Source organism: Capricornis sumatraensis, chromosome 20, assembly GCF_032405125.1.
Source record: "Capricornis sumatraensis isolate serow.1 chromosome 20, serow.2, whole genome shotgun sequence".
Taxonomy (NCBI): Eukaryota; Metazoa; Chordata; class Mammalia; order Artiodactyla; family Bovidae; genus Capricornis; species Capricornis sumatraensis.
In genome coordinates, this window is record NC_091088.1 from 53,756,794 (window position 1) to 53,781,670 (window position 24,877).

A 24,877-nucleotide genomic window follows, 5' to 3' on the forward strand; every position below is an offset into this window, starting at 1 on the left:
TGCACGTATGTGGATACACCCAGAGCATATACATATATGACACATGCATGTTCAGTCATGCTTGCAGTGGGCAGTATCTGAACACACAACTAGGGATGGCACATGCAGAGCGCTCGCCTTCACCCACGGAACTGGAGCTATGGGGACTGGGCGTGATCTAGAGGGCTCCACGAGCCCCTCTCTCCGCCCCTGCCGAGCTGAGCACAACAGCTTTGCGGGCCACTACCCTCGGCGTTAGGGTGAAGTGTGGGGGACCAGGTTCACGACTTAAAACTGCGAAGCTCAGGATCCTGCCTCAGAGGCCAAGGGGACCTCAGAGGGCACCTTCTTCGGCACATGCCCATGGACCAAAAGGATTGTACTGATGGAACCCCAGCAGTTTTGAGTTCACAGCCGCGCGCAACGCAACGTGCGTGCACGCCCTTCACGCATCAGTCTACTTCCCGGTAAGTCCGCGCTCACGCGCCAGGGTCTATAACTGGATACGCGAGGCCCGGGAAAAGCTTAGTCCCGCCCCCTCGCCGCGAGAAGGCGCCTGCGCACTTGGTTAGACTAGGTCTTTTCTCGCGCCGTAGCTTCTGCTCGAGTAGAGCGTATGCGCACGCGCTAACTGCGCCGGCTGGGAAGAAGTCACGCGGCAGCCGGAAAGCGTGGCAGCCGCAGCTAGACCCAAAGCACGATTCACCGCCCCCGGGGCTGGAGAGAAAACAATTACGTAGTTTCCGTTTCCACCAACTCTTCCTCTTCCGGTCCTCGAGGACGCTTTGCCGGCAGGGTCTTCGGCTCTAGCCCTGGTGTGGGAGGCGGCAGCAGTCATGGCGATGTTTGAGCAGATGAGAGCGAATGTGGGCAAGTTGCTCAAGGGGATCGACAGGTCTGAGCCCGGTCGGAGGGAGCGTTTCTGGCCAGCGTGGAGGAGAGGGTTTTCTGGGGTCAGCAAGAGGTGGCCAGCATTCTGGGCTTGCCCAGGGGTGGGATTTTTCAGTCAGTCTGGAGCAGTTGTTTAAGAAAACAGCGTTGTATAGGCCTAAAGGCAAGAGGTGGCCTTGCCTGCCGCTCAGTCCGCTTTACTTGCCTTAAGGCCGCCCTCTCTACTTAACTTATTCTCTCTCAGCCCCTCTGTTTTCTCTCTGCTCCTCAGGCTCCCTGAGCCTCTCAGTGCCTCTTTGTGGCTCCCCTTCCCCCCCTGACTTCATTCATCGAACACATGTTTACTAAAGTCTACACTGTGAATTCTGCGCAATGGTGCGGACCGGAGATAACCAAAGACAGCCACTGGCCATGCTTTCATGGAGTTTCTAGTTCAGATAAACCGGACGGTAGATAGTGATAGCCAGGAGTGGTCAAGGCGGTGATGGGGGAAGCACAAGTAGATTGATGGGGGCTAGGATGGGGAAAACTAGGCAGGAGAGAATGGGCTGCACCAGAGTGGGGTTTGGGGATGGGAGGAAGGGGTGGATATCAAAGATGTCCGGGAGGCCAGATGTACAGGCTGCAAGGGCTGGTTGGCTGAGAGATTGAGGAGGCATTTTTCAGAAAAGACCCAGGGCTCCATCAGAGATTATGGAGCTGATTCAATATTTGAGTAGAGCAAGTGGCCAGTGACAGAGGGAGGGAGGAAAGGAAGAGAAGGAGGAGCAGGCGACAGTCGCCCCCACTCCTACCCCATGGGAGTGACTGGCCTCAGCTCTTGTCTCTGCTCACCCGTCTTGTTTCTCCTCTAGGTACAACCCTGAGAACCTGGCCACCCTGGAGCGCTATGTGGAGACACAGGCCAAGGAAAATGCCTATGATCTGGAAGCCAACCTGGCTGTCCTGAAACTGTGAGTATCTGCCTCCATTCCCACCCCGTTCCCATAGTCAGCAGCCTGCCACTCCCAGCACTGGGTGGGGTGGGAGTGAGGGGTAACCACCAGGATGTGACTTCTCTCTCTTTTTTAAAAATTGGAGTCTAGTTGGTTTACAATGTTATATTAGTTTTAGATGTACAATAGTGTTTGGGTATTTTTATAGGTTATACTCCGTTTAGAGTTCTTATATAATGGGGGTCATAGCCCCTGTGCTGTTCATTGTGACTTTGTATCTTACTTATTTCATATATATTTTGTACGCCTTAATCCCCTTCCATTATCTCGCCTCTCCCCCACCCCATTCCCATCTATAACCACTAGTTTGATCTCTGTTTCTGTTTTGTTGCTTTTATTGTATTCTTTAGATTCTACATATAAGTGAAAACATGTGGTATTTGCCTTTCGCTGTCTGACTTAACTTCACTAAGCATAATATTCTCCAGGTCCATCCATGTTGTTGAAAGGGCAAATTTTCATTCTTTTTCCTTTTTTTTTTTAAAATGGCTGAATAATATTCCATTGTGTGTATGTGTTTCTATGTACCACATCTTCTTTATCCATTCATTTGTCAGTGGACACTTAGGTTGCTTCCAGATCTTGGCTACTGAAAATAATGCTCCTGAGAACAACGGGTGCATGTATCACTTCAAATTAGTGTTTGTTTTCTTTATTTATATTTATATACACACACATACCCAGGAGTGGAATTGCTGGATCATGTGGTAGTTCTAGATTTGATTTTACAGGGAACCTCCCTACTGTTTTCCATGGCAGCTGTGCCAGTTGACATGACACTATCAAGCGTTCTCTCCTCCACATCCTTGCCGGTGTTTTGTTATTTGTTGTCTTCTTGTTGATAGCCATTGTGTCAGGTGTGTGATTCTGATTTGCATTTTCCTGATGTTTAGTGATGTTGAGCATCTTCTCAAGTGCCTGTTGGCGATCTCTGTCTTCTTTAAAAAAGAGCATCTATTCAGAAGTTTCTGACAGGGTTTTGGAGGATTTTTGGTATTGAATTGTATGACCTCTTTATCTGTTTTGGATAGAATGTGCAAGACTAGGGAGCCAGGAAGTAGGGGCAGGAGGAGGGATGGTTTTTGAAAACTTAGTTACAGGGGCTGCACTCCAGCAGTTAAGATTCCAGCCTTCCACTGCAGGGGACACGAGTTAGATCTCTGGCTGGAGAACTAAGCTCCCGCATGCCTTGCTGTGCAACCAAAAAGTAAAAAAGTAAATAAATAAAAATCATAACAAAGCACACATACAGGCTACTGCAGAAAGCAAGTATGTGGTTTAACGTGGTTATAAATGAACACCTATGTAGTCAGCAGCCCAACTGCAAAATGGGTGTTGCTAGCACCCCTGTCATTTGCCCCGTGTGTTTTGTGCCAACCACGCAGACCTGATGACCCTGGTGACCACTCCTGTGCTCTCGTGGCCTGGCTTTGTGTGAATTTACCACACGCTTGCAGGCGCATGTACACACATACACATCCTGATTCGCTTAGCGCAGGTTTGCCTGCTTTGAACTGAACACAAGAGTAGCTGCACGACTGGAGCTCTTCTGCGTCTGGCAGCTTGCACTCAGCCCTGGGTTTGTGAGCTCCACGCTTTTCCTGTGTGGCCGCAGTTGGTTGTCATTGCTGTGTAGTGTTCCATGTGGAGCCAGGTCCTAATTATCTGTTACCCTGTCGGTGGATATTTGGTTTCCTCTTTCTAGATGCTTTATGGACACACCGTTATTGTTCCTTGTTTTAGTCACTAAGTCATGTCCAACTCTTTTTCAACCCCGTGAGCTCTAGCCTGCCAGGCTCCTCTTGTCCATGGGATTCTCCAGGCGAGAATACTGGAGTGGGTTGCCATTTCCTTCTCCAGGGGATCTTCCCGACCCAGGGACTGAACCTGTGTCTCCTGCATTGGCTGGCAGGTTCTTTAGCACCGAGCCGCCAGGGAAGCCCAACTACCAACTTTGTAATGTTTAGAGCTTTCATGACCTCGATTTTGCCGTCTGTAAGATGGAGACAGTGTGTGTGCTGGTGAGGTCGTTTAGCATGTTAGTGGTGATAACCACTGCTTAGTGAGCACCCCCATGTGGTACCTCCTGTGCTATAACTCTTGTGTTAACTCACTTTGATGCTATGTTTTGTTTGTGAGGTAGATACAGTTGGGTGTTTTTTTTTTTTTTTTTTTTTTTTTGTGGCAGCACCACACTGGCATGCAGAATCTTAGTTTCCTGAACCCCCTGCAGTGGAAGCACAGAGTCTTAACCATTGGACCACCAGGGAGGTCCCGATACAGTGGTTTATTCTCACCTCTTGCAAGAGAGGAAACTGATGCACAGAGCACTTATTATCTTTTAGAATCTTACTTCATTGTTTATGTTTTCGGCTGTGCTGGGTCACCGATGCTGTGCGAGCACTTTCTCTGGTTGTGGGGGCTAGTCCCTAGCTGAGCTGCACAGGCCTCTCACTGCCGTGGCTTCTCTTGTTAGGGAGCACAGGCTCTAGGGCGCATGGGCTTCAGTAGTTGTGGTGCACAGGCTTAGCTGCCCTGTGGCATGTGGGATCTTTCCAGACCAGGGAAGTCAAAATGCTCCATGCCGGGGCTTCCCCGGTGGTCCTGTGGTTAAGAATCCGCCTTGCAGTGCAGGGGGACATAGGTTCGATCCCAGGTACAGAGAGAGCCCACATACCCCAGGGCAGCTAAGCCTGTGAGCCACATCTCCTGAGCCTGAGAGCTTTGGAGCCTGTGCTCTGCGACAGGAGAAGCCTGTCCATGGGGTTCTCCAGGCAAGAATACTGGAGTGGGTTGCCATGCCCTGCTCCAGGGGATCTTCCTAACCCAGGGATTGAACCGTTTTGCAGGTGGATTCTTTATCCTCTGAGCCACCAGGGAAGCCCAACAAGAGAAGCCAGCCCACCACAACTAGATAGTAGTCCCTACTTTCTGAAGCTAGCAAAAGTCCACGCACAGCCACAGAGACCCAGCACAGCCAAAAATAAACTATTTTTTAAAAAAGTAGTCCAGGGCCACTCAGCAGTGAAGTTTAAATCCAGGCAATTGGCTCCAGAGGCTTGACCGCTGCTATTTATGCACTCATTTGTGAATCACTTAACACTGTCTGCCTTACGGAGTGGTTGTGAAGATTAACTGTCTCCGTCTACAGAACAGGAAAGTAGGCGTCAGGGAGCTAAAGGTCCCAGCCAGATAGTGGGGTGGTTGGTATCAGAGTGCAGATGTGCCCAGCCCCCAGACTCCGGGCGGAAGCAGCGAGCAGCCTTCCTGGCACCTGGTGAGGCCCAGGGACATGGAGATGGCACTGCTTCTGCATCTCTGTTTCTCTTCTCAGGTACCAGTTCAACCCGGCCTTCTTCCAGACCACGGTCACCGCCCAGATCCTGCTGAAGGCCCTCACCAACCTGCCCCACACCGACTTCACGCTGTGCAAGTGCATGATCGACCAGGCCCACGTATCCTTCCCGCTTCTGGGCTGGGACTGGGGGAAGAGGGGGCGCAGGGGAGACGGATTCACAGGGCCGTGGTCTTGAGTTCGGACACAGACACCAATTGCCTGCTCTGGTCTTGGCCCCGGGCTGGCCGCGGCTGGAACAGTACCATCAAGGAGCTCACAGTCTAGCGGGGGAGACCCGTCCTCTCTGGAGTAGTCAGGACTTGGGGTGTGAGGGGCCAGAGGAGGCACCTGAACTTGGCTGGAAGCCAGGAAGTTTTCCTGGAGGAGGGAACAGATGAAAGATGAGGAATTAGATAATTCATAGGGAATGCTGATCCAGGCAGAGGGGAGCGTGTGTAGGGAAAGAAGAAGAAAAGAGCTCGGTGCTGTGTTAGAGTCAGTAGAGGACGTTCGGCTTAGCCACAGAGTTGGTCAGACTCAGAAAGAGCACTGGGGAGCTGAAGAAGGCATTAAGGCTGCAGAGTGATAGGGGGAGAAACATGCTTTAGAAAGATTCCCGTGAGGCTTCCTAGCCGAGGGAAGATCACCAGGCCAAAGGTCGGAGCCACGAAGAGCTGGCTTGTCAGCTTCCCTTCATTCTGTGTATCCCCAGGGACTGGCCAGTGTCTGTCTAGCACAGCGCTGGTCTCCAGTGAAGAGATGTTGAGTGAGATACCACTGAACTGGCCTACTCATTGGCGGCTGGGCCGAAAAATGTCTTCCTCAATGAACCTGCTCTTCCAGGTGTGTCCACGGGGACACCCGCCTTCTGACCGACAGTCCACCTCCCCGAGAGGTCTGTTCTGGTGGCTTAAAAACCGCATACGATCCACTGTTCAAAGTTCAGCAGAGTATACTACGGAAAAACCAAGGCTTCCTCCCTCCTCACCCCACGGCCACTCGGCCCACGGCCACCCGCTCCCCTCCCTGAAGGCCACAGTTGCTTACAGCCCTCTGCCTTTCCACAGATAGCCTACAGATACAGACGTGCAGGTGTGCGTGTGTGTATACACCCGTTCCTCCCTACCAGTGATGGGCTGTTACACGCGTCTTTCTGCATCTTGCTCTTTTCATCTTGCTAGAGGTGTGTCTCATCACGTTTTCCATGTCAGTTCTGTAAGGCGTGACTCGATCTCAGCGTGTGAGGCGGCCCCTGTTGAGTTGTCCCCATCTCTGGATCCTTAGGTTCTTGCTCATTTTTGCCGTGACAGACCACGCTGTGGTGAGCAGGAGGTGGGCGGGGCAGTCTTGGGCGCAGCAGCTGCCTCCTCTGTCTGGAAGGCCTTTTGCCCTTAACGCCTCCCCCCAGCAAGAAGAACGGCCCATCAGGCAGATTTTGTACCTCGGAGACCTGCTGGAGACCTGCCACTTCCAGGCCTTCTGGGTAACTTCGCTGGGGCCCCGGGGTAGGGTGGTGACTGGGACGTGCAGAAAAAGCTGCTGGAAGTCAAGACCACGCACATTCATTGGTGTCCTCCATGGCAGTGGGCCCTGTCTTCAGAACTCTGCGTGTGGGATGGTATAGAATGGTCATCCCCACCTGGAGCCAGGACACCCCGGTCCTCTCCTCTGCTGACAAAGCTCAGGCTTTCTCTCTCATACACACACACAGGCACCTGTTCTTCCAGCAGAAGTCCTCTGTCCTCTAAATACTCTACCTGCAGGGGACTTCCTTGGTGTCCAGTGTTTAAGATTCTGTGCTTTCACTGCAGTGGAACCTGAACCAGGCATGGGTTCAAACCCTGGTTGGGGAACTAAGATCCTGCATGCAATGGGACATGGCCAAATAATAACAGTTGAATAAAGAATAAATACTGTTCCCTCTTTCTTGTCCTAACTGGACCTGGTGTCCCAAGTGGGAGTCCACATAGCCTCCTAGCTCTCACCTCCGCTCCCAGACCCAGCGCCTCCTCCCACAGCCCCCCAGCCCTGAAGCTCCTGTCTTATCATACCCTACCCCACTTTGTTGATATTGCCCCACCCCACTCCATGACTGCTCATTTTCGTGAAGAGTGTAACGCACAGCCACTCTTTATTCCTAGATGCTTGAAAGGGCAGGTGTGTGATCCTTCCATCACCCTGACTTCTCAGTTTCCAGATTTCTTGTTCTCCCTGGGTCCTGAGCCCCTCACTCCCTCCCCTCACATCCAAGATGAGACCAGTTCTCAGCACACTGAATCCCTAAGAAGTTAAAAAAAAAAGGAACAAATATGATACTAATACTTGAATTGTGCCTTCATGAAATCTGATGTCATTGGTCTGGGTGTGGTCTTGGCTTAGGGATTTTAAGCAATTATCTCTGGTGATGTTGCTCCCCAGCTAAGTCTGGGAGTTACTGACCTGTACTTGTCTTCATCAGCAATTGCCGCCTCTGCCCGTGAAGGTCAAACATTTCCACCCTCTGACCACTTCCTCCTCGCCCCTCGCTTCCCAGCTCCCCGCCATGAGGCCTCTGACCCGACATTCTTGGACCTGATCGGCAGCTCCAGGCCTCTGTTCTGCTTCCTCCTTCACAAATCATGCTCTCCTCTCCTGGGGCTGCGGGAGGCTGGAGAGGAGCTGTCAGTGCCCACCCCCAGCTGGTCCTTGCTTCCCTCCCCGTGTTCCTGGATGGCTCTCCGCAACTCCTCAGCACCGCCTTTCTCCTCACCTCAGCCTACGACCTGGCTTCTCATTTCACAGGAAAATAGAAGTGGCCAAAGCAGAACTTCCCACCCCTGACCCAACATCTCCCGGCAGCTGACCAAGCCCTGTTCTGCTCTAGTGAGTGACCTGTCCCTCCTCCTCCAGTGCTCTGACCCCCTGCCCTCTTGCCCACTCAGTGGCGTCACACCAGCCATTCTCCCCACTCTGCAAACTTGACCTTCCCACACTGTTTCCATCCCCATGCAACACGTCCACGCTGCAGTGGGTTCTAACATAGAGAATTCCCCCTGCACCTCCACACTCCCCAGCAGCTCTGCCACCACCCCCTCCCTCTGCTCCCCTTCCAGCCTTGCTCCTGGCGGGGACCCCAGCTGTCCCAGTCTGCCCGGGGCTTTCCCGGCTTTATAGCACAAAATCTCACATCCCAGGCGAATCAGGGCAGGTTGCCTGTGTTCAGCCTTGTCTTATCCCTCTGCTCACATGAACCCATGCCATTCAGGCTTTTGTGGCCAGCCCTCTGACTCCTGACTCCGGCACAGGCCACCGAAGCGCTCTTGTTGAGACCCACAGTGACGCCCCCATTGCTAGATCCCGTGGGAAGTTCTCAGGCCCCAGCTCACCTGCCCGGCCAGTGTCTCTTGGCTTCCAGGCCAGCTGCTTTCCCACCTTCCTCCTGCCGAGCTGGCTGCTCCCTCTCGTTGTCTTAGTGGGTTCCTCGGCTCCCTCCCTGATGCTGGGGGAGCCCTTGCTGGGAGGGTGACATTTTAGCAGAGGCCTCAAGGAGGTGGGATTGCTAGCCATGGGAGAAGAGAGTTCCAGACCCCGAAACAGCGAGCAGTGAGACCTTGAGGTGGGCGGATGTCTGACAAGTCTGAGGGGCAGCGAGGAGCCCCTGTGGTTGGAGTGCGGGGTAAGTGGGAGGAGGTGACAGGTAGTTCCCAGGGGGCTGTGGGGCGGTGCTCATGGGCCGTGGTAGGGCTGTTGCCCTTTTCTCTGAATTAGGTGAAATCCGAGAAGAGGTGGTTGAGTGCAGGTACCTCATCTATCTCTTCTCTTGTCATTTCATGGGAAAAAAGAAGCAGCCAAAGCTGAATTTCCCGCCCCTGGCCAGTGCTGAGGCCTTGAGGTGGCTGAGTGTCTGGCATGTCTGAGGGGGAGTGAGGAGCCCCCTGTGGTTGGAGTGAGGGGGTGAGTGGGAGGAGGTGATGGGCAGATCCAGGGGAGCCTGCCAGGTGCAAACCCCACCCTGTGATTTGGGGCAAATCTCTTAGCTGCTCTGAGCCTTGGTTTCCCCATCTCTAAAATGGGAGAAAAACCAGCATTGTAACATCATAAGGTTGCATACAGAGGAAGGGCTGGCGTGTGGGGTGAATGCCAGAGTGTTCGCTTCTCTTATTTTACTATTGGGGTTAATCTTGGCATTATTTATAACTTTTTTCCTTGGCCACATGGCTTTTGAGATCTTAGTTCCCTGACCAGGGATTGAATCCAGGCCCTTGGCGATGAAAGTGCTGAGTCCTAACCACTAATGTTATTGTGGACATCATCTTTCCCTGCACAGCAAGCCCTGGATGAAAACATGGACCTCCTGGAAGGCATAACTGGCTTTGAAGACTCTGTCCGAAAATGTAAGTTCCTCTCTGAGCTTGGGCTCCCTGAGGGGAGGGAGTGGCAGCAGGTTCTGAGAGTGGCCCTTCGTCTTTCTCCCTAATTTCTGCAGTTATCTGCCATGTCGTGGGCATCACGTATCAACACATCGATCGCTGGCTGCTGGCTGAGATGCTCGGGGATCTGACAGGTAAGGCCTTCTCTGGGTCCCTAGTGCCCATCTAGGAGGTCAGGGTGAGCAGGGCAGTGGGCCTCAGCCAGTTCCTCAAATGGGCTCACTCCTGCCTTACCAGGTCGTTATTAAAGGCCCAGTCCAGAGCGGAAATGAGGAATTAGTAACACCTCCCTTTCCTTTTCAGAGATCCTACAGCATTCATTCATTATTCTGCATAAATTAGTTAAATGCCCACTCTGCACTGTTCAAGGCCGTGGGGGCACAGCGGTGAACAGCACGGAATGGCTTAGAGTCGTTCTCTTGGAGGTAGCAAAGCAGATGACGAATGAAGCTGTTCATGTCTAGTGGGATTCATCCATGACAGCCGCTAGAGAGGGCCGCGAGGGTGGGGAGTGAGGGAGCAGGAGGCACGAGGAGGTGGAGGCGCGGCATCTGGAGTGAGGCGGGCAGCCTGAGGGCAGAGTGAATGTGAGGATGCTGTGCTCAGAGAGCAGTCAGGGAGCCCTTGGGTGAGCCAGGGGGCGGAGTCAGGGCAGAGAGGTGGTGGGGGGAGGGGTTTCAGGCACTGAAGGGCCTCCTGCCTGAGGACTTCTCCTTTATCCTGAGTAAGATGGGGCCACTGGAGGGGTCTGAGCAGAGGAGGACATGATTAGATTTATATTTCTAAAGATCCCTCTAAAAAGAAAAAAAAGTACGTTTTTGCTCATTTTGCAAAAAGAAATACAGGAAGGGAAAAATTTTAAAACAAGGAAAATGGTTACTTCTTGGGAGCTGAGGGCGAAAACAGGGAGGAGAGTTGGGGGGTGGGGGTGAGATTTCTCTGAGCACCTTTTGGATAGTTTTGCCTTTTAAGCCAGGTGGGACATTGTTTCAGTGGAAGCTAACTTTTTTTGGACACTTTGTGTTGGGCACTATACTAAGTGCTTTACATTGGGTCGATATTTTATGTGTTTAAAAGTGAAATTAAATCAGAAAGGGATGAAACACCCTTTAAAGAATTATTTCAAGTTATAGAACACTTCTCTGGCCAGAAAATAACCTTTTTTTTTTTGTTGGTGTTGTTCACTCGCTAAGTCCTGTCTGGCTGTTTGAGACCCCATGGACTGCAGCATGCCAGGCTCCCCTGTTCTTCACTGTCTCCTGGAATTTGCTCAAACTCACGTCCACTGAATCAGTGATGCTAGCTAACCATCTCATCCTCAGCTGCCCCTTTCTAAAGGCAAGAAAGAGCTTCAAAGAAATTCTTAAACATGGTGCCATAAGCTTACTGTTCTTGGTAATGATGAATATCATCATTTCGAAGCCATTTCAGTGGAGATGGGAGAAAAGCAGAGAAGTAAGCTATCTGCTGTTTTTCGGAGCTGAGCTTTTACCCTGGGAGACACGAGAGGTGTAGAAAATGAAAGGAGACTCAGAAGCCCTGTAGTGGGAAGGAGGAGAAAGCGAAAAGGCTCCCCCTGGCGGCTGTTTGGAGACTGAACCATAGGAGCCCCAGGCTGGCAGCCCGAGACCAGATCTGCCCAAGGCAGGCAAGGAGGGCACCCTGAGAGCACTCCCCACCCCAGTACTGTGGGATCCGTGTGCAAAGCCCCTGCGCTGCTGTGTCCCCTGCAGACAGCCAGCTAAAGGTGTGGATGAGCAAGTACGGCTGGAGCGCCGACGAGTCGGGCCAGATCTTCATCTGCAGCCAGGAGGAGAGCATTAAGCCCAAGAACATCGTGGAGAAGATCGACTTTGACAGTGAGTAGTGGCCCGAGCCTCAGACTGTGGGGCTGAGGAGGGGCCTTCTAAGAGAGCAGGGCTGGGTCCCCAAGGACTCAGGTAGATAAGTTCTGACTCAGGGCCAAGAAATGTGTATCTGCCAGATTCCCCTGATCTCCTCTGTCCCAGGCAGGCCACCTTCCCTGGGGAGAAAGGGCCGAGGGTCCTGGTGTCCTTCCCTGGAATTCTGGGCACCAGATCCTGCCCTGAAGCGCTCAGTAAGACTTCCCAGGGCCTGGAGGGACCCGGCAGGGTGTCCCCACACCCTCACTGGCCCAGGGCCTCAGCCCTGGCATCCGTTAACATGCCGCAGAACGCCTACCAGGAGGTGCAGGCTCTGCGGCCAGGGCCGCTGGGTGGGATCCGGGTTCTTTATTCATCTGTGTAACTTCGGGCAAGTGATCTTACATCTCTGTGCCTCCAGTTCCTCATCTAGAAAGTGGGGGGGTCACAGCCCCAGAATTATGACTAACTCCATATAGTTCTTTACATTGTTTATTATTAAAGTCATTGGTCCTCGGGTCAGCCCCATAAGGCAGGTGCCAGTACTGTAAGTAACTGAATAATACTGCAGTACCCACCCCCTGGAGGTATGAGTGTGAAGTGAGACACTGCATGTGCAACACTTAGCAAAGAACCAGTCCTGCGGCTCACTAAACGTTACCCTCGTTGTCACCATCACATTAACTAACAGACTCCACTGGCTGCTCAGCTAGAGCGAACCTGCTGTCTCACCTTCCCACTGCGCAGGCATCCTGGAGTAAGCGAGAACTGGCGGGGCAGGGACGGGCTGCCTCCTTTAGGCCCTCAGTCTCCTCCTTGCCCTCTTAAGTGTGGTTCTGATGTGTTAAAGATAAGGACTGGTACACTGTGGCCTCTGAGTACAAAATGACTACATTGCTATTTAATTGAGGAACAAGATTGAGCAGGCAGTCATCTCCACACCTGGGGGCTGCAGACCTTCAGTCTAAATGAGATGCGCCCACCGAGTTGGGGTTCTATGTGAGAACTCCTTGGAGCAAAGGGTTCTGCGGATGAGATGCAAGTCCAGCTCTCAGAGCATCTCGCAGATTGTTGCTTAGTCACTTCAGTTGTGTCCTGACTTTTGTGACCCCGTGGACTGCAGCCTGCTAGGCTCTTTTGTCGTAGGATTTCCCAGACAAGAATATTGGAGTGGGTTGCCATTTCCCTTTCCAGGGGATCTACCCTACCCAGGGATCGACCCTTTGTCTCTTGTATTGGCAGATAGTGGATTCTTTACCACTGATCCACCAGGGAAGCCCACCTTGCAAATAGTACCATAGTAAATGTTAACAGGATGGTGATGAAGATAGCAAATCATACTTTTAAAATCCAGGCATTGGTACTTCCCCTGGTGGTCCAGTGGCTAAGCCTGCCTTCCCATGCAGGGGTTTGCGGGTTTGATCCCTGATCGAGGAGCTAAGATCCCGCAGGTGTCATGGCCAAAAAACCAAAAAGCAGAAAAGAAAAGAGAAGCAATATTATAATAAAATTCAATAAAGACTTTTAAAAAAGAAATAAACAGGCATTGTTCTAAGCCTGTTGTTTAAGTCTACAAGGCCCCTAAACAGTTGTGGGCGCTGCAGTTGGCGGTTGGAGGTTCATCTTGTGTCTTTCCCATGTTGACCCTGGCCTTCCCTTTTCTTCTCAACAGGTGTGTCCAGCATCATGGCCTCCTCCCAGTAACTTTGCAGTCATTTAATAAAGATGTGTTGACTTCTTAGCCTGTTGTCTCCCCTTCGACTTCCTGCCTCTGCCCCTCCCTGACCAGCATCAGGGTCTCGCATCACTGGGTGCTGGGACCACCTCTGTGCTGTCTGCCCACCCCTACCCCTCAACCCAGCAGCAGAGCTTCTGTCTCCCCGGATCTGCTCCTCTGCCCAGACCCAGCAGCTGACCTCCACCGCCCCCTTCCTGACCCGTCAGATCACAGGTGGAGGGCCCGCAGACATGAGTCAGCACGGAGGGTATGAATGGGTTGTGGGTGAGTCAGCAAGGTGTGAGTAGGAGCTAGTAGCCCAGCCCTGCACCTGGGGCTAGCCTGGGCTCTCCTGTCCTCCCGAAAACCTATTCGAACAGGTGCGGCCCCTGGGTTCCTGGAGAGGGAGGGGCAGCACCTTTACCCTGGGGCCTCACAAGCAGCCCTAGGGCAGTGGCCGGAAGAGTGAGTGGGGGAGGATTCTGGTTGCTTGCTCAACCTGTGAAAGTATTAGTCGCTCAGTCCTGTCCTTATGCGACCCCATGGACTGTAGCCCACCAGGCTCCTCTGTCCATGGAATTCTCCAGGCAAGAGTTACTGGAGTGGGCTGCCATTTCCTTCTCCAGGGGATCTTCCCCACCCAGGGATTGAACCTGGGTCTCCTGTATTGCAGGCACATTCTTTACCATCTGAACTACCAGGGAATCCCTTGTCAGAATCATAAGGATTCCATGGGCTCTGGCCAGTGACGTTTACAGATCAAGACCTAGCCTGTTCTTGGCACTGAGCAAACCAGGGTCACTTCCTTTCAGAGTCAGGAGAGTATTCCTCCGCCCCTCTCCCCCCCCCCCCCCCGCCCCCACATTGGGAACTAGTCCCCAACATTCTTTTTGGTGAGACTTTAAGAAAGTTGGGATTTGCAGCCAGGCCTTTCTCCCCCCATCTTCAAGTCTTAGCCTTGGGTTGGTTATTCAAATTTGGTAAGGTATTCCACACATTCTGATGGAGTGACTGGTTGAGCTTTCACCTCTGAGCCTGTTGTCTGCAGGAAGAAGGAGTAGGCACAACAGTGACTGCCTCTTAGGGAAAATGAGAGGAAGTCAGATGCCGCAATAGATGCATAGCCCGCCCTGAGGGAGTGCCTCACTCTCATGCCCTTGTGTGTGGACTCTGCTTACAGAAAGGGCAGCGCCAGAGCTGCCAGCCCTCCCTGCTGGCCAGCACTCACACCCATCATTCTCTAAGCCAGGGCAGGACAGGATACCCTTTACGCTGAGATCCAGACCTGAGCAGGAGCCAGGAACTAGGGCGTGCCGGAATCCGGGGACAAAGGGTGCTATTGCAGCTCAGGACTTGGGAGCCAGCTCTATGGGGTGGGGGGAAGGAGGGGATACTGGATGCTGTCCCCCACCCATTTAGTTGTGTCCATCAGCAGAAGAGCACCCACTCTCGGTGGGCACGCTCCCACTTGCTGACTTGGCAAGTGCCTCCGTGTAGGATACAAGCTGGCACACCAGGTCACGGCCATTCCGCAGGGGGAGAGGAAATGACCTTTAAGTGTTTTGGAAGCCACGGCTTGTCCTGCTTTGACAACCTGCTTCTGTTCTAGGAGGATCACCCTTTGAGCAGCTAAGAGGCCTGGCTCTGCAGAAAGACTGAGTTTAGAGGCCAGCCCAGTGGCTTTTGGGTGTGTTAGTAAGGAGAGTACCCCCTTCAGCCGTTGCACTCAGGGCTTTGATATCATCAGCATGTCACCTGTTGTGGTGACTTGGGCTGAGGTCTGCTGGTACAGCAGCTTCCACAGTCACCTCTAGCATCCCAGAACCTGCTCATGTCCCCACCCTGAGAGGTCACAGCCCTCTCTTTCATCTAAGTAGGGTTAATAACGGGATAGAGTATTATTTTTTAATTCAAAATGTACTGTCTAATATGTTTCTTTTTGGCCATGTGGCTTGCAGAATTAAGACACTTGTGGGGTCTTAGTTCCCTGGCCTGGGACTGAATCTGGGGCCACAGCTGTGAAAGCGCCAAGTCCTAACCACTGGACTGCCGGGGAATTCCCAATAACGGGATATAGCATTTAATAAGTTCTGACTGAAGTCACAAAAAAGTCACAAGTTTCCCACCAAATGGTGATGTGGAAATGGTGAACCTAACCCCAAGCCCCCCTGGCCATACCCCTTCATGTAGGAATTGCCCCCTGCCAGCTGAGAGCCCCTGCCCACTGTCCCTCAACCGTCTGCAAACAGTAGCTGTTATTAGTTCACTCTCCACGGATGGCTTCTGGGAAGTGGCCTCAAAGCTGACAATTAAAGGGAGCTTTTCATTTAAACCTCACTGGCTGGGGACATCCTCTTCCTCTCTGAGCCCTGGGTCTAGGGGTTTTCTCAGTGTCGACCAGGAGCAGGCAGGGAGGGGCAAAAGGTCCCTTGTAAAAGAGGACTCTCCCTGCCCAGCAGGCCCAGCCTGAGTCCCGGGCTCGTTCTCCAGGTCAGGCAGGAAGAGGTGCCCAGCCCGAGCCCAGCCTCGGCCCAGCCCTGCTTTGGGAATGGTCAGCACTGCCGGGGTCTTTGGCAGGGTCATGGCCGTCCATGGGAAAGTGGGCTGCCTCATCCTCTTGCTTCGCTTGTCCTTGGATCTCTCCCAGTGCCTTTGAGAGAAGATGAGTGAACCTGGTGGCTCCCGAACCTGGAGAAGTCGTGTCTTCTCATCCCCATTCCCCAGCAGGTGACTGTGACACAGTCCTTTTGTCCTGTGTCAGACCCTGCCTTTAGTCAAACCCTTACCTTCTTGCTTTCCCTAGCAACAATTTCCCTCACGGCCATCCCTGAATTCAGTACAGTTCTTCATACTGTTGCTCAGGTCCATAACTTAGGAACCATCTTTTTTTTTTTAAGAATTTATTTATTATTTTTAGCTGTGCTGGGTCTTCATTGCTGCGTGCGGGCTTTCTCTAGTTGCGGCGAGTGGGGGTACTCTCGTTGCGGTGCACGGGCTTCTCGCTGTGGTGGTTTCTCATGGAGCACAGGCTCTAGGGCTGACAGGCTTCAGGAGTTGCAGCTTGTGGGCTCTAGGGCTCTGGCTCAGTAGTTTGGTGTACACGCTTAGGTGCCCCGCGGCATGTGGGATCTTCCCGTACTAGGAATGGAACCGGTGTCCCCGGCATTGCAAGGCAGATTCTTACCCGCTGGACTGCCTGGGAAGCCCTAGGAGCCATCTTGAGTCTGGATTTTTTTTTTCTTTTTCACCTCTGCCTCCCACCCCCAACAAATTCATGACTCTAAAGTCGTAGAGGCTCCACTTTGTCATATCCCCCCACTGCCCTTCCTCCACAGCGCTCTCCTCTACCCTCCATCTTCCTGTCCAGCTTCATCAGGACCACTGCAGCAGCCTCCTCATGGGCCCCCTGAGCACACTCCACCTTCTACAGTCTATTCCCCCGGTGCGGCTGGAGGACCCAGTAGACAGTTAAATCAGACCCCAGCCCTGCTTACCGTCTTCCTTAACTTCCCATTGTATTTAGAATAAAATTCACTATATGGCCCCATTGCACTTAAAATCAAAACCTCTTTTCAGGCAAATAATAATAATAATCAAATCATTATATGTCAATTATATATCAATAAAAAAGACTCAAATTCCTCACCATGGTTTTAAGTCTATTCATTCATCTGGGGTTTATTAAACTTCTACCTTAGATGTGAGTTCAATCCCTGGGTCAGGAAGTTCCCTTGGAGAAGGAAATGGCAACCCACTCTAATATTCTTGCCTAGGAAATCCTATGGACAGAGGGTCACAAGAGTCTGACCCGACTTAGCAACTAAACAACAAAGAATCTTGTGCCAGACACTGTTTCAGAGACTAGGAATATGACCAAACAAAGATTCCTACCATCGTGGGCTGACATTCTTGAGAAAGAAACTAAATAAACAGTCATATTAGGATATTAGTGGTGATCAGTATTCTGGGAAAAATAAAGCTGGGAAGGTGTGGATGCTATTTATAAAAAAGTGGTCAGGGGAGGTCTCACTGAGGAGGCGCTATTTCCTCTAATTTTCAGGAGAGGAGTCTATGAGCCTTGGGGATCCAGTATCTAGGGAGAGTGTTCCAGGCAGTGGTAACAAGGTATCACTATGTTCAAAGGCTCTGAGACTGGAGCATACCTAGTATGCTGGAGGAACAGTTAGGAGGCCTAATGGCAGAAAGGGAAGAGGAACTAAAAAGCCTCATGATGAAGGTGAAAGAGGAGAGTGAAAAAGCTGGCTTAAAACAACATTCAAAAAATTAAGGTCATGGCCTCTGGTCCCATCACTTCATGGCAAATAGATGGGGGGAAAATGTAAACAGTGGCAGGTTTTATTTTCTTGGGCTCCCATATCACTGCAGACAGTGACTGCAGCCATGAAGTTAAAACACCCTTGCTTCTTGGAAAGAAAGCTATGACAAACCTAGGCAGAGTATTAAAAAGCAGAGACATCGCTTTGCCGACAAAGGTCTATGTAGTCAAAGCTGTGGTTTTTCCAGTAGTCATGTGTGGATATGAGAGTTGGACCATAAAGAAGGCTGAGCGCTGAAGAACTGATGCTTTTGAACTGTGGTGCTGGAGAAGACTCTCACTGAGAGTTCCTTTGACAGCAAGGAGATCAAATCAGTCAATCCTCAAGGAAATCAATCCCGAATATTCACTGGAAGGACTGATGCTGAAGTTGAAGCTCCAATACTTTGGCCACCTGATGAGGAGAGTCGACTCATTGGAAAAGACCCAGATGCTGGGAAAGATTGAGGGCAGAAGGAAAAGGGAGTGACAGAGGATGAGATGGTTGGATGGTATCACCGACTCAATGGAGATGAGTTTGAGCAAACTCCGAGAGATAGTGAAGGACAGGGAATCCTGGTGTGCTACAGTCCATAGGGTTGCAAAGAGTTGGACACAACTGTGGTGAAAGTTCAGAAAGGAGGGGAGAGTGGGAGGTGAGCTGGGAGAGACATGAGGACCAGCATGATCAGGATGTGGAAGAAAGACTTTGTGGGTTTGATTGAAACCCCAGGAGTCTCAGTGGTTTCAAAAGCTGGGCCAGGAAAAAAAAACAAACCAACAAACTGGGCTGGGCCAGGGCAAGGAACGCCCCAGCAGCCTTCCTCTTTTCCTTGACTTTGACGTGTGGCACCAAGGGAAGGTTCTGAGCAAGCGAGGGAGGGATTTGACCTGATTCAGGTGTTCGCAGGCTCCTTCTGGTTTCTTGTGAGAGAGTTGGGTGGTGAGTGGAGGAACAGAGAGACAGTGAGGCTGCGGCAGAGGTCCAAGTGAAGACAGGCGAGGGTGGACGGGACCAGGGTGTGCCCATAGAGGAGGGAGAAGTGAGTGGATCCCATACATACTTTGAAGATGGAACTGACAGAATTTCCTGAAGAACTGGATGTAGGGTGTGAGGAGAAAGAGGACACGGGGTGACTGAAAGCTCTGTTGCCTGCAAGCTGGGAGGATGGAGGCGCCATTCACTGGAACAGGGATGATCATGGGGTGACCAGGTTTGAGAGGAAGATCAGGGACTCAGCTTTGGATATTTACACTCGAGACACCTCTTAACGTGACAATATCATTTATCTGTATTTATTTGTTTATTTATTGCTGCACCCCACCCCTCGCATTACCTACTTGAGAAGTGAACACCCTTATGCTCAGAACCGTATCGTCAGCACCTGAGAACAGTGCCTGGCACACAGCAGGTGCTCAATAAGTGTCTATTGAATGAATGAAGATAGATAAGTCCACAAAACTCTCGAGTCAGCCAGTATCTATTCCAGTCTAACTCCCATGTCCACTTCGTGAATCCCGCCGGCGTTTGTTCAAATGTCCTCCTCCGAAAGCCTATCCTGACTACTCTACATTTCAGCTTGATTTTTCTCCGTAACACGAATCCCCTTGGAATATATTAACATATATATTATGTACTGAAAATTATGTTTGTTGTCTCCCTTCACTAGAAGCTTCCGCGAGGGCAGGGAGTTTTATCTATTTCGTTTAAGTGGCAACGCACACAGCAGGCGCTTAATAAATATTTGTTGACTTTTCCTTGCTGAATGGGATACGTGCCACGCCTGAGCGGGTTTTCTGAGTCGGACGGCGAGACCCGCCTTACGAATCATCCGCGATCTGGCCCCGCCCACACGCAGAGGCCGGGCGCGCTCACGCGGGGACAGGGGGCGCGGCTCGTCCACGAGCTGAAGGGCGGCGGGGAAGCGCGCTCTGCGCAGGCTCCGAACGCCCCGAGGCGGAGTCTTAGGGTCTTTTGGGTTAGGAGGCGCGCGCGCGGGAGGGCGGCGGCGGCGGCGCGGTGCGCAGGCGCGGCGGGCAGTGCGCAGGCGCCGGCGGAGGGCGGGCTTGAAGCAGCTGAAGCGGCGGCGGCGGCGGCGGCAGCGGCTCGGGCAGAGGGGCGGGAGCAGAGGCTGGAGCGGACGGGCTCGGGAGAGGCGGCGGAATGGTGGACTACCACGCGGCGAACCAGTCGTACCAGTACGGCCCCAGCAGTGGGAGCAATGGCGCTGGCGGCGGGGGTAGCATGGGAGACTACATGGCCCAGGAGGACGACTGGGACCGGGACCTGCTGTTGGACCCGGCCTGGGAGAAGCAGCAGCGCAAGGTGCGTGGCCCTCGGGCCGGACGGGCTGGAGGGGGGGGGTTCCGAGGGAGGCTGGGGGCCGGGAAGGGGCTCGGAGACCCTGAGACGGGATCGGAGGGTCTGTGGTGAGAACTGGGCGTCCTGAGAAGGAACCGGCGGGTCTGGGAAGGGGTTTGGAGTCCTGGAAAGGAGTTGCAGAACTTGAGCGGGGAATTGGGAGTCTGAAAAAATAATTGGCGGCCGAGTAGGGGATGTGGAAATCTAAGACTAGGAATCAGGGAGCCCGAGGAAGGAATTGGAGCGTCTGGCCTGGGAATGAGGGGAAATCGGCGAGATGATTGGAGGAGACTCAAGAACGGAATTGGGTCTGAGGCGGGATGGAAGGGTCAGGATGGACTGGAGATGGTCAGAGGGAAAAGGGGGAGTCTGGAATGTGTGGGTCAGGATAGAATTCGGCATCGGGGCAATCCGAAGAGGAGCTGGAGTATGGAGGGCGTAATTTGGATTACAGAATCCTCTGAAGAGGGTTGGAATTATGGGAGTCCCAGGGATGAAGCCCCTTTCATTCTAAAGGGGATGAAGATTCTGGAAGTGGGTGTGAAGGGACCCAGGGCTTGGTGGGTGAGGATGGGGAGGCTGCTAAGGAGGTCTGGACTCTGGCTCTGGTGGGAGAAGTCAGGAAGCTGTGAATAAGAGGTTTTGAAGGGGCGAGATATTATCGGGGTGCCCTGCCCTACAGGGAAGAGGAGATTAGGAGATAGAAGAGTTATTGGTGACGCCAAGGCCTCCTTGATGAGAGGCCGAAGGGGGATAGAATTTGGAGTATTCTGAGGAGGGGTTCTGAAGAATTGATGGAACGTAGACAAAGCTCAGCAAAGGGTTGGCGTTGCCGGAGGCGAAGGTAGCCTGAACGAGGTGAGAAAGGCGGGAGAGAATGGTCGGAATGGCGGATGGTGGGAGGGAGGTGTGCGGAGTAATGAAAGTCTCACTAGAAAAGGAGTGTGTGATGGATAGACCTAGAGAGGAATCTGGGGGTGAGGGCTTCTGGAGGTGTCGTCCCAGGACTGGAGAGTGTGTTTATGTGTTGTGAAGGGAGAACAAGTTGTTTGGGGAGGAGGGGCTGAGAGTGTGCAGAAGAATTATCTTTTGGGGGTGGTGATGAAGAGCCCCTGCTAAAGCAGGGTCTGTTTTCAGGTGGCACGTTGGAGTGTGGAGGCAATTTGGGGGGACTCACAGTGGGGAAAGGGAGATAAAAAGGAGTGGGAGGTGCAGAGAGGGTGGGGTGTGTGTCTTTGTGTATTTGTGTATGTGTATAGGTGTGTGTGTGCACATAATCCAAGGTGGTAGAGAGCAGGGAGCTCCAAGCTGCTAAAAGAGAGGGTTTCGCGTGCGCAGGAAGAGCTAAAGAAAGGAAGGTGTTGAGGTGGGTGTGTGTCTTGGGAGGGGGCTGTTTCAAAGTGTGTGGAGAGGGTGGGAGGTACTTACTTAATTAGAGGCATGTTGTAGGTTCTTCAGACCTGAATTTTCTTCCCGGATTCATTACCAGTTCCGTGGCCTTGGGCAAGACCCTTGATCTCAGTGTGGTCCTGTCATCTGTGGAATGAGGAGGGGTCGAGGGAGTCCCTTCTGTGATTCTAGGAGGGTGGATGTGTGTGGTGTTGGGAGAGTAGCAAGGGGTTTGAGTGTGGCTGGAAGCCTCTTGAGGGTGTGAGATGTTGCTTTGGGGCTTCCGTGCAGGCAGCCCAGGCTGGTGGGGAAAGGGTGAAAGGAACAGCTGTGCCAGGCAGCCTGGGGTGGGGCCTGGCTTAACCTTGGGGTAAATTACCAACCTCTGCTTGAATTTCCTCATCGGTAGTTGGGGGAGTGGGGGGTTGGTGGCGGCTCCGCGGTGATGTCCTTATCTGTTGCCCCACCTACCTCCGGGTGGGCAGGTTGAGATAATCTGACATAAAAATTCTTTTTGAGGGGAGAGACCTAGCCTCCGGTCTCAACAGTAATTTACTGCCGGAGGCAATGCGGGGTTGAAAAAGGTTAAGAGTTGCTCAGAGACCTGGGAAGCTGGGAAGGGAACAAGGCGGGGTCCGTGGGGTTGGTTTTTTTTTGAGAAAACCTGGGCTCCTTCTCCAGCTCCCGGTTCTGGGGGAGAATGAGCTTTGGAGTCTCTTGACTCAGGTGGTGGGGAGTAGGGACCTTCCCTCCCCCTCCCTTGCTGACGCCTACCCCTCCCACAGTGACTCCCTCTGCTCGCTTCCACTCCCTTCTGGGAGTCAGGGTATGTGCTCCACCGTGGTTATAGTCTCCCTTGCCCGCTGGGTGAGGCCAGGGCACCCTTCAGGCCAGAGCAGGAACCAGGACTCACTGGCATCCCCAGGCCTGGCTGCAGTTGTGTCATCACCCCCCCACCCCCCATCCTATCCTCAGGGACCAGGCACGGTGGAAGGAAAGGGTGGCTCACAGCCCCTCTTAGACCAGCTGTTTTAGATTCTCAAGAGGGGCCAGATCCTAGCGTGTCCGACTTGATACAACTGTAGCAAATCTTTACACGCAACTGTACTTTGGGGGGAATATCATTTCACTGCTGTGTGCCTACCTATTTCGGGGCAGGCATCTTCTCTGAAATGGGAGAAGGAGTAACGGAAAGGAATATATAGACGAGTCTGCAGTTTTCTTCCTTCTAAGAGGACCCCCACCCCCACCCCTCCCCAGACTGGGTTTTCCTGCCTGGCAGTGCCACTTTGGCAAGTGACAGATTGCCCTTCTTGCCCCTCTAAGGCTGAGCCACGGACCACAGAGAGGGTGGCGGTTCTGTGAGTGTGCTGTGTGTACTCTCACGCCCTAAAAAGCTGTGTCCAGGACAGCTGTAGGCCCCTTAAAGCGTGTGGCAGTTGAATTCTTCTAGGAATTAAGCAAGGTTTAGCCCAAGTCAGAGGGTGCCTGTGGTTCCCAGTGGTTCTCATATCTACCTGAAGCCCTTCTGGGGACCCTTGTAACCAAGGCATTACCTGATAAGTAGGTTATGCAACAGCTCTGATCTGGAAAGGCTCTACATGTTTTCTCCAGGGGTGTGGGGGGAAGGACTGTTCTGGTCTTTGAGCAAATTCTTGAGCAATTATAGCTCTGGGCCAGAACTCCCTCTCCCAGTTTCTGAAAGAGGCTTGAGTAGCCTTGCCACCCTTGCTCTGCTGGACAGGTGAGGGCACTTGATAGCCACTCCCGAAGTTCTCATTGCAGCAAGAGGAACTGCCTCCTTTGCTAAGCTGGCGTGGTCATTGAAACATCACTGACTGCTCACAGGGCCTCAGTGTTTAGACCCTGACCTTTGGCTTGGGCTCTATTGGATTTGAGTTAATTATTTGAACGTTCTGATGGTGTCTTGTTTTCCTCCAAGTAGGGTTGTTTTTCTTTCTTTTTTTTCCTTTTAGGCTGATGATAGAGACCTCAAAGTAGCCATCTGTTATTTTGTTCCATTACTCTTAATTGCTTGCCTCTTAGGAACTGGCTGAGACTAGCAGATCCTTAGCAGTTTTTAAAAATGGAATAAGTTACTTACCGAAAACCAAAACCAAAAAAAACCCCAGACTCAGTTGTCATCTAGAATTAAAGACTGTACCTATGTGAGGTGGAGAAGGAAATGGCAACCCACTCCAGTATTCTTGCCTGGAAAATTCCATGGACAGAGGAGCTTGGCAGGCTACAGTCCATGGGGTCGCAAAGAGTCCGACACGACTGAACGACTAAAACACACACACACACACCCCTATGTGAGAGGGGGGGCAGGTATTCTTTTTGCCTGCCTGGGAGAGGGGTTGGGAAAGGTACTCAGCTGCTAGCTTCTGTCCTTGGTTACTCCCCCCTGCCCCAGGTTTTAAGAACAGGGCTTTTCTCAGAAATAGAGACACAGACAAAGGGAACTAATGTGTGGCTCCCAAGCGGGTAAGAGGTGGGAGGAGTTGGGAGCTTGGGATTGACACATACGCTATTGGTACCATGTAGAAAATAGATAACTAATGGGAACTTGCTGCGCAGCACAGGGAACTCTGCTTCACGCACTGTGGTGACCTTAATGGGAAGGAAGTCCAAAAGGGAGTCGCTTTGCAAAATGATTCATTTTTCTGTACATTAGAAACTAACACAACATTGTAAAGCAGCCGTACTCCAGTGAAAATTAAAGAAAAGAGCAAGAAACAGGGCTTTCCTGCTGCCTGCCTAAGAGGTGAGGTGAGGGAGGCTGGCCGGAGTGCAGTGCCCCTTGTAGCCACTCACACCCATTCAGCTGAGGGTTGCGATCCAGTTGGTGCCATGGAGTGGCGCCTACTGCTTCATCTAAGTCGTTTCATTCTCTGTGCTCTAGGGCACGGGCAGGAGTGCCCCCTGCCTTTTGAAATACCGTCCCTGAGACCAGCAAGGAGGCTCCTTTGGCAGTGGGGAGCTGACTCACTGTGCAGTTGGAACTGGTGCTAAATAGTTCCATTTAATGGCAGCTGATGGTCTGGCCTTGAGCAGGCTGCCTCATGGGAAAAGTTTGGTGAGAAGTATTGGAGGAAAACAACCCTGGAAATGAGGATGGGGTTTTAACATCCAGGTGCGGCTGGTGCTATCTAACTCCTGAGATGCAGTCCGGGAGGTCAGTGAAAATGTAGGTTTGCACCCCCAAAGGGCTTCCTCGGTGGCACTGTTGGTAAAGAGTCCGCCTGCCAGTGCAGGAGATGCAAGGGACGTGGGTTTGATCGCTGGGTCCGGAAGATGCTCTGGAGTAGGAAGTGGCAACCCACTTCAGTTCTCTTGCCTAGAAAATTCCATGGACAGGGGAGTCTGGCTGGCTGTAGTCCATGGGGTCGCAGAGTCAGACACAACTGAGTGTACACGACAACCTCAACAGCAGCAGCCACACAAAGTGTCCTCTGAATTGGATGTCAGAGGAGCAGGGACAAGGCTGGATTCCCGGCTCAAGGCTCTGGGGTGGGGAGTTCTGCCATTTAAACATATACTCCGGTCACGGCTGAGTTTGGCCAGACAGCCCCCTTTTACAGAGTTAAGTGAGTGAGT

The 24,877-nt window shown here is 52.3% G+C and overlaps 2 protein-coding genes across 16 annotated transcripts in view; both read left to right on the forward strand.

Moving 5' to 3' along the window:
* The first annotated feature begins 752 nt into the window (after positions 1-752).
* Positions 753-13,228, forward strand: EIF3K (eukaryotic translation initiation factor 3 subunit K). Of its 2 annotated transcripts, XM_068992478.1 has the most exons (8): positions 753-874; positions 1,725-1,823; positions 5,200-5,320; positions 6,611-6,685; positions 9,509-9,575; positions 9,668-9,745; positions 11,345-11,470; positions 13,167-13,228. In XM_068992478.1, exons 1-8 carry the CDS (start codon positions 816-818, stop codon positions 13,196-13,198), a joined length of 657 nt encoding a protein of 218 aa, XP_068848579.1. In that variant the 5' UTR covers positions 753-815; the 3' UTR covers positions 13,199-13,228. The 2 variants fall into 2 exon arrangements, with proteins under 2 accessions (XP_068848579.1, XP_068848580.1); XM_068992479.1 differs by lacking the exon at positions 9,668-9,745.
* Positions 13,229-19,604: 6,376 nt separating this feature from the next.
* ACTN4 (actinin alpha 4) overlaps positions 19,605-24,877 on the forward strand; it is a 73,474-nt gene continuing 68,201 nt past the window's right edge. For 6 of the 14 annotated variants that reach the window (XM_068992017.1, XM_068992027.1, XM_068992026.1 and 3 more), the window contains exon 1: positions 19,606-19,852. In XM_068992017.1, the coding sequence (XP_068848118.1) occupies positions 19,691-19,852 (162 nt within the window). In that variant the 5' untranslated portion in view covers positions 19,606-19,690. Of the gene's footprint in view, positions 19,853-24,877 lie in introns of all 14 variants that reach the window. The other 8 variants (XM_068992016.1, XM_068992019.1, XM_068992023.1 and 5 more) reach the window with 3 other exon arrangements.

What these genes read in the sequence shown, in the direction of transcription:
- EIF3K (XM_068992478.1), top strand. Translation starts at nt 816, where the DNA reads ATGGCGATGTTTGAGCAGATGAGAGCGAATGTGGGCAAGTTGCTCAAG. An exon ending in GCCACTTCCAGGCCTTCTGG is followed by an intron (nt 6,686 to 9,508) that starts GTAACTTCGCTG and finishes TTCCCTGCACAG; the next exon opens with CAAGCCCTGGATGAAAACAT. An exon ending in GATGCTCGGGGATCTGACAG is followed by an intron (nt 9,746 to 11,344) that starts GTAAGGCCTTCT and finishes TGTCCCCTGCAG; the next exon opens with ACAGCCAGCTAAAGGTGTGG.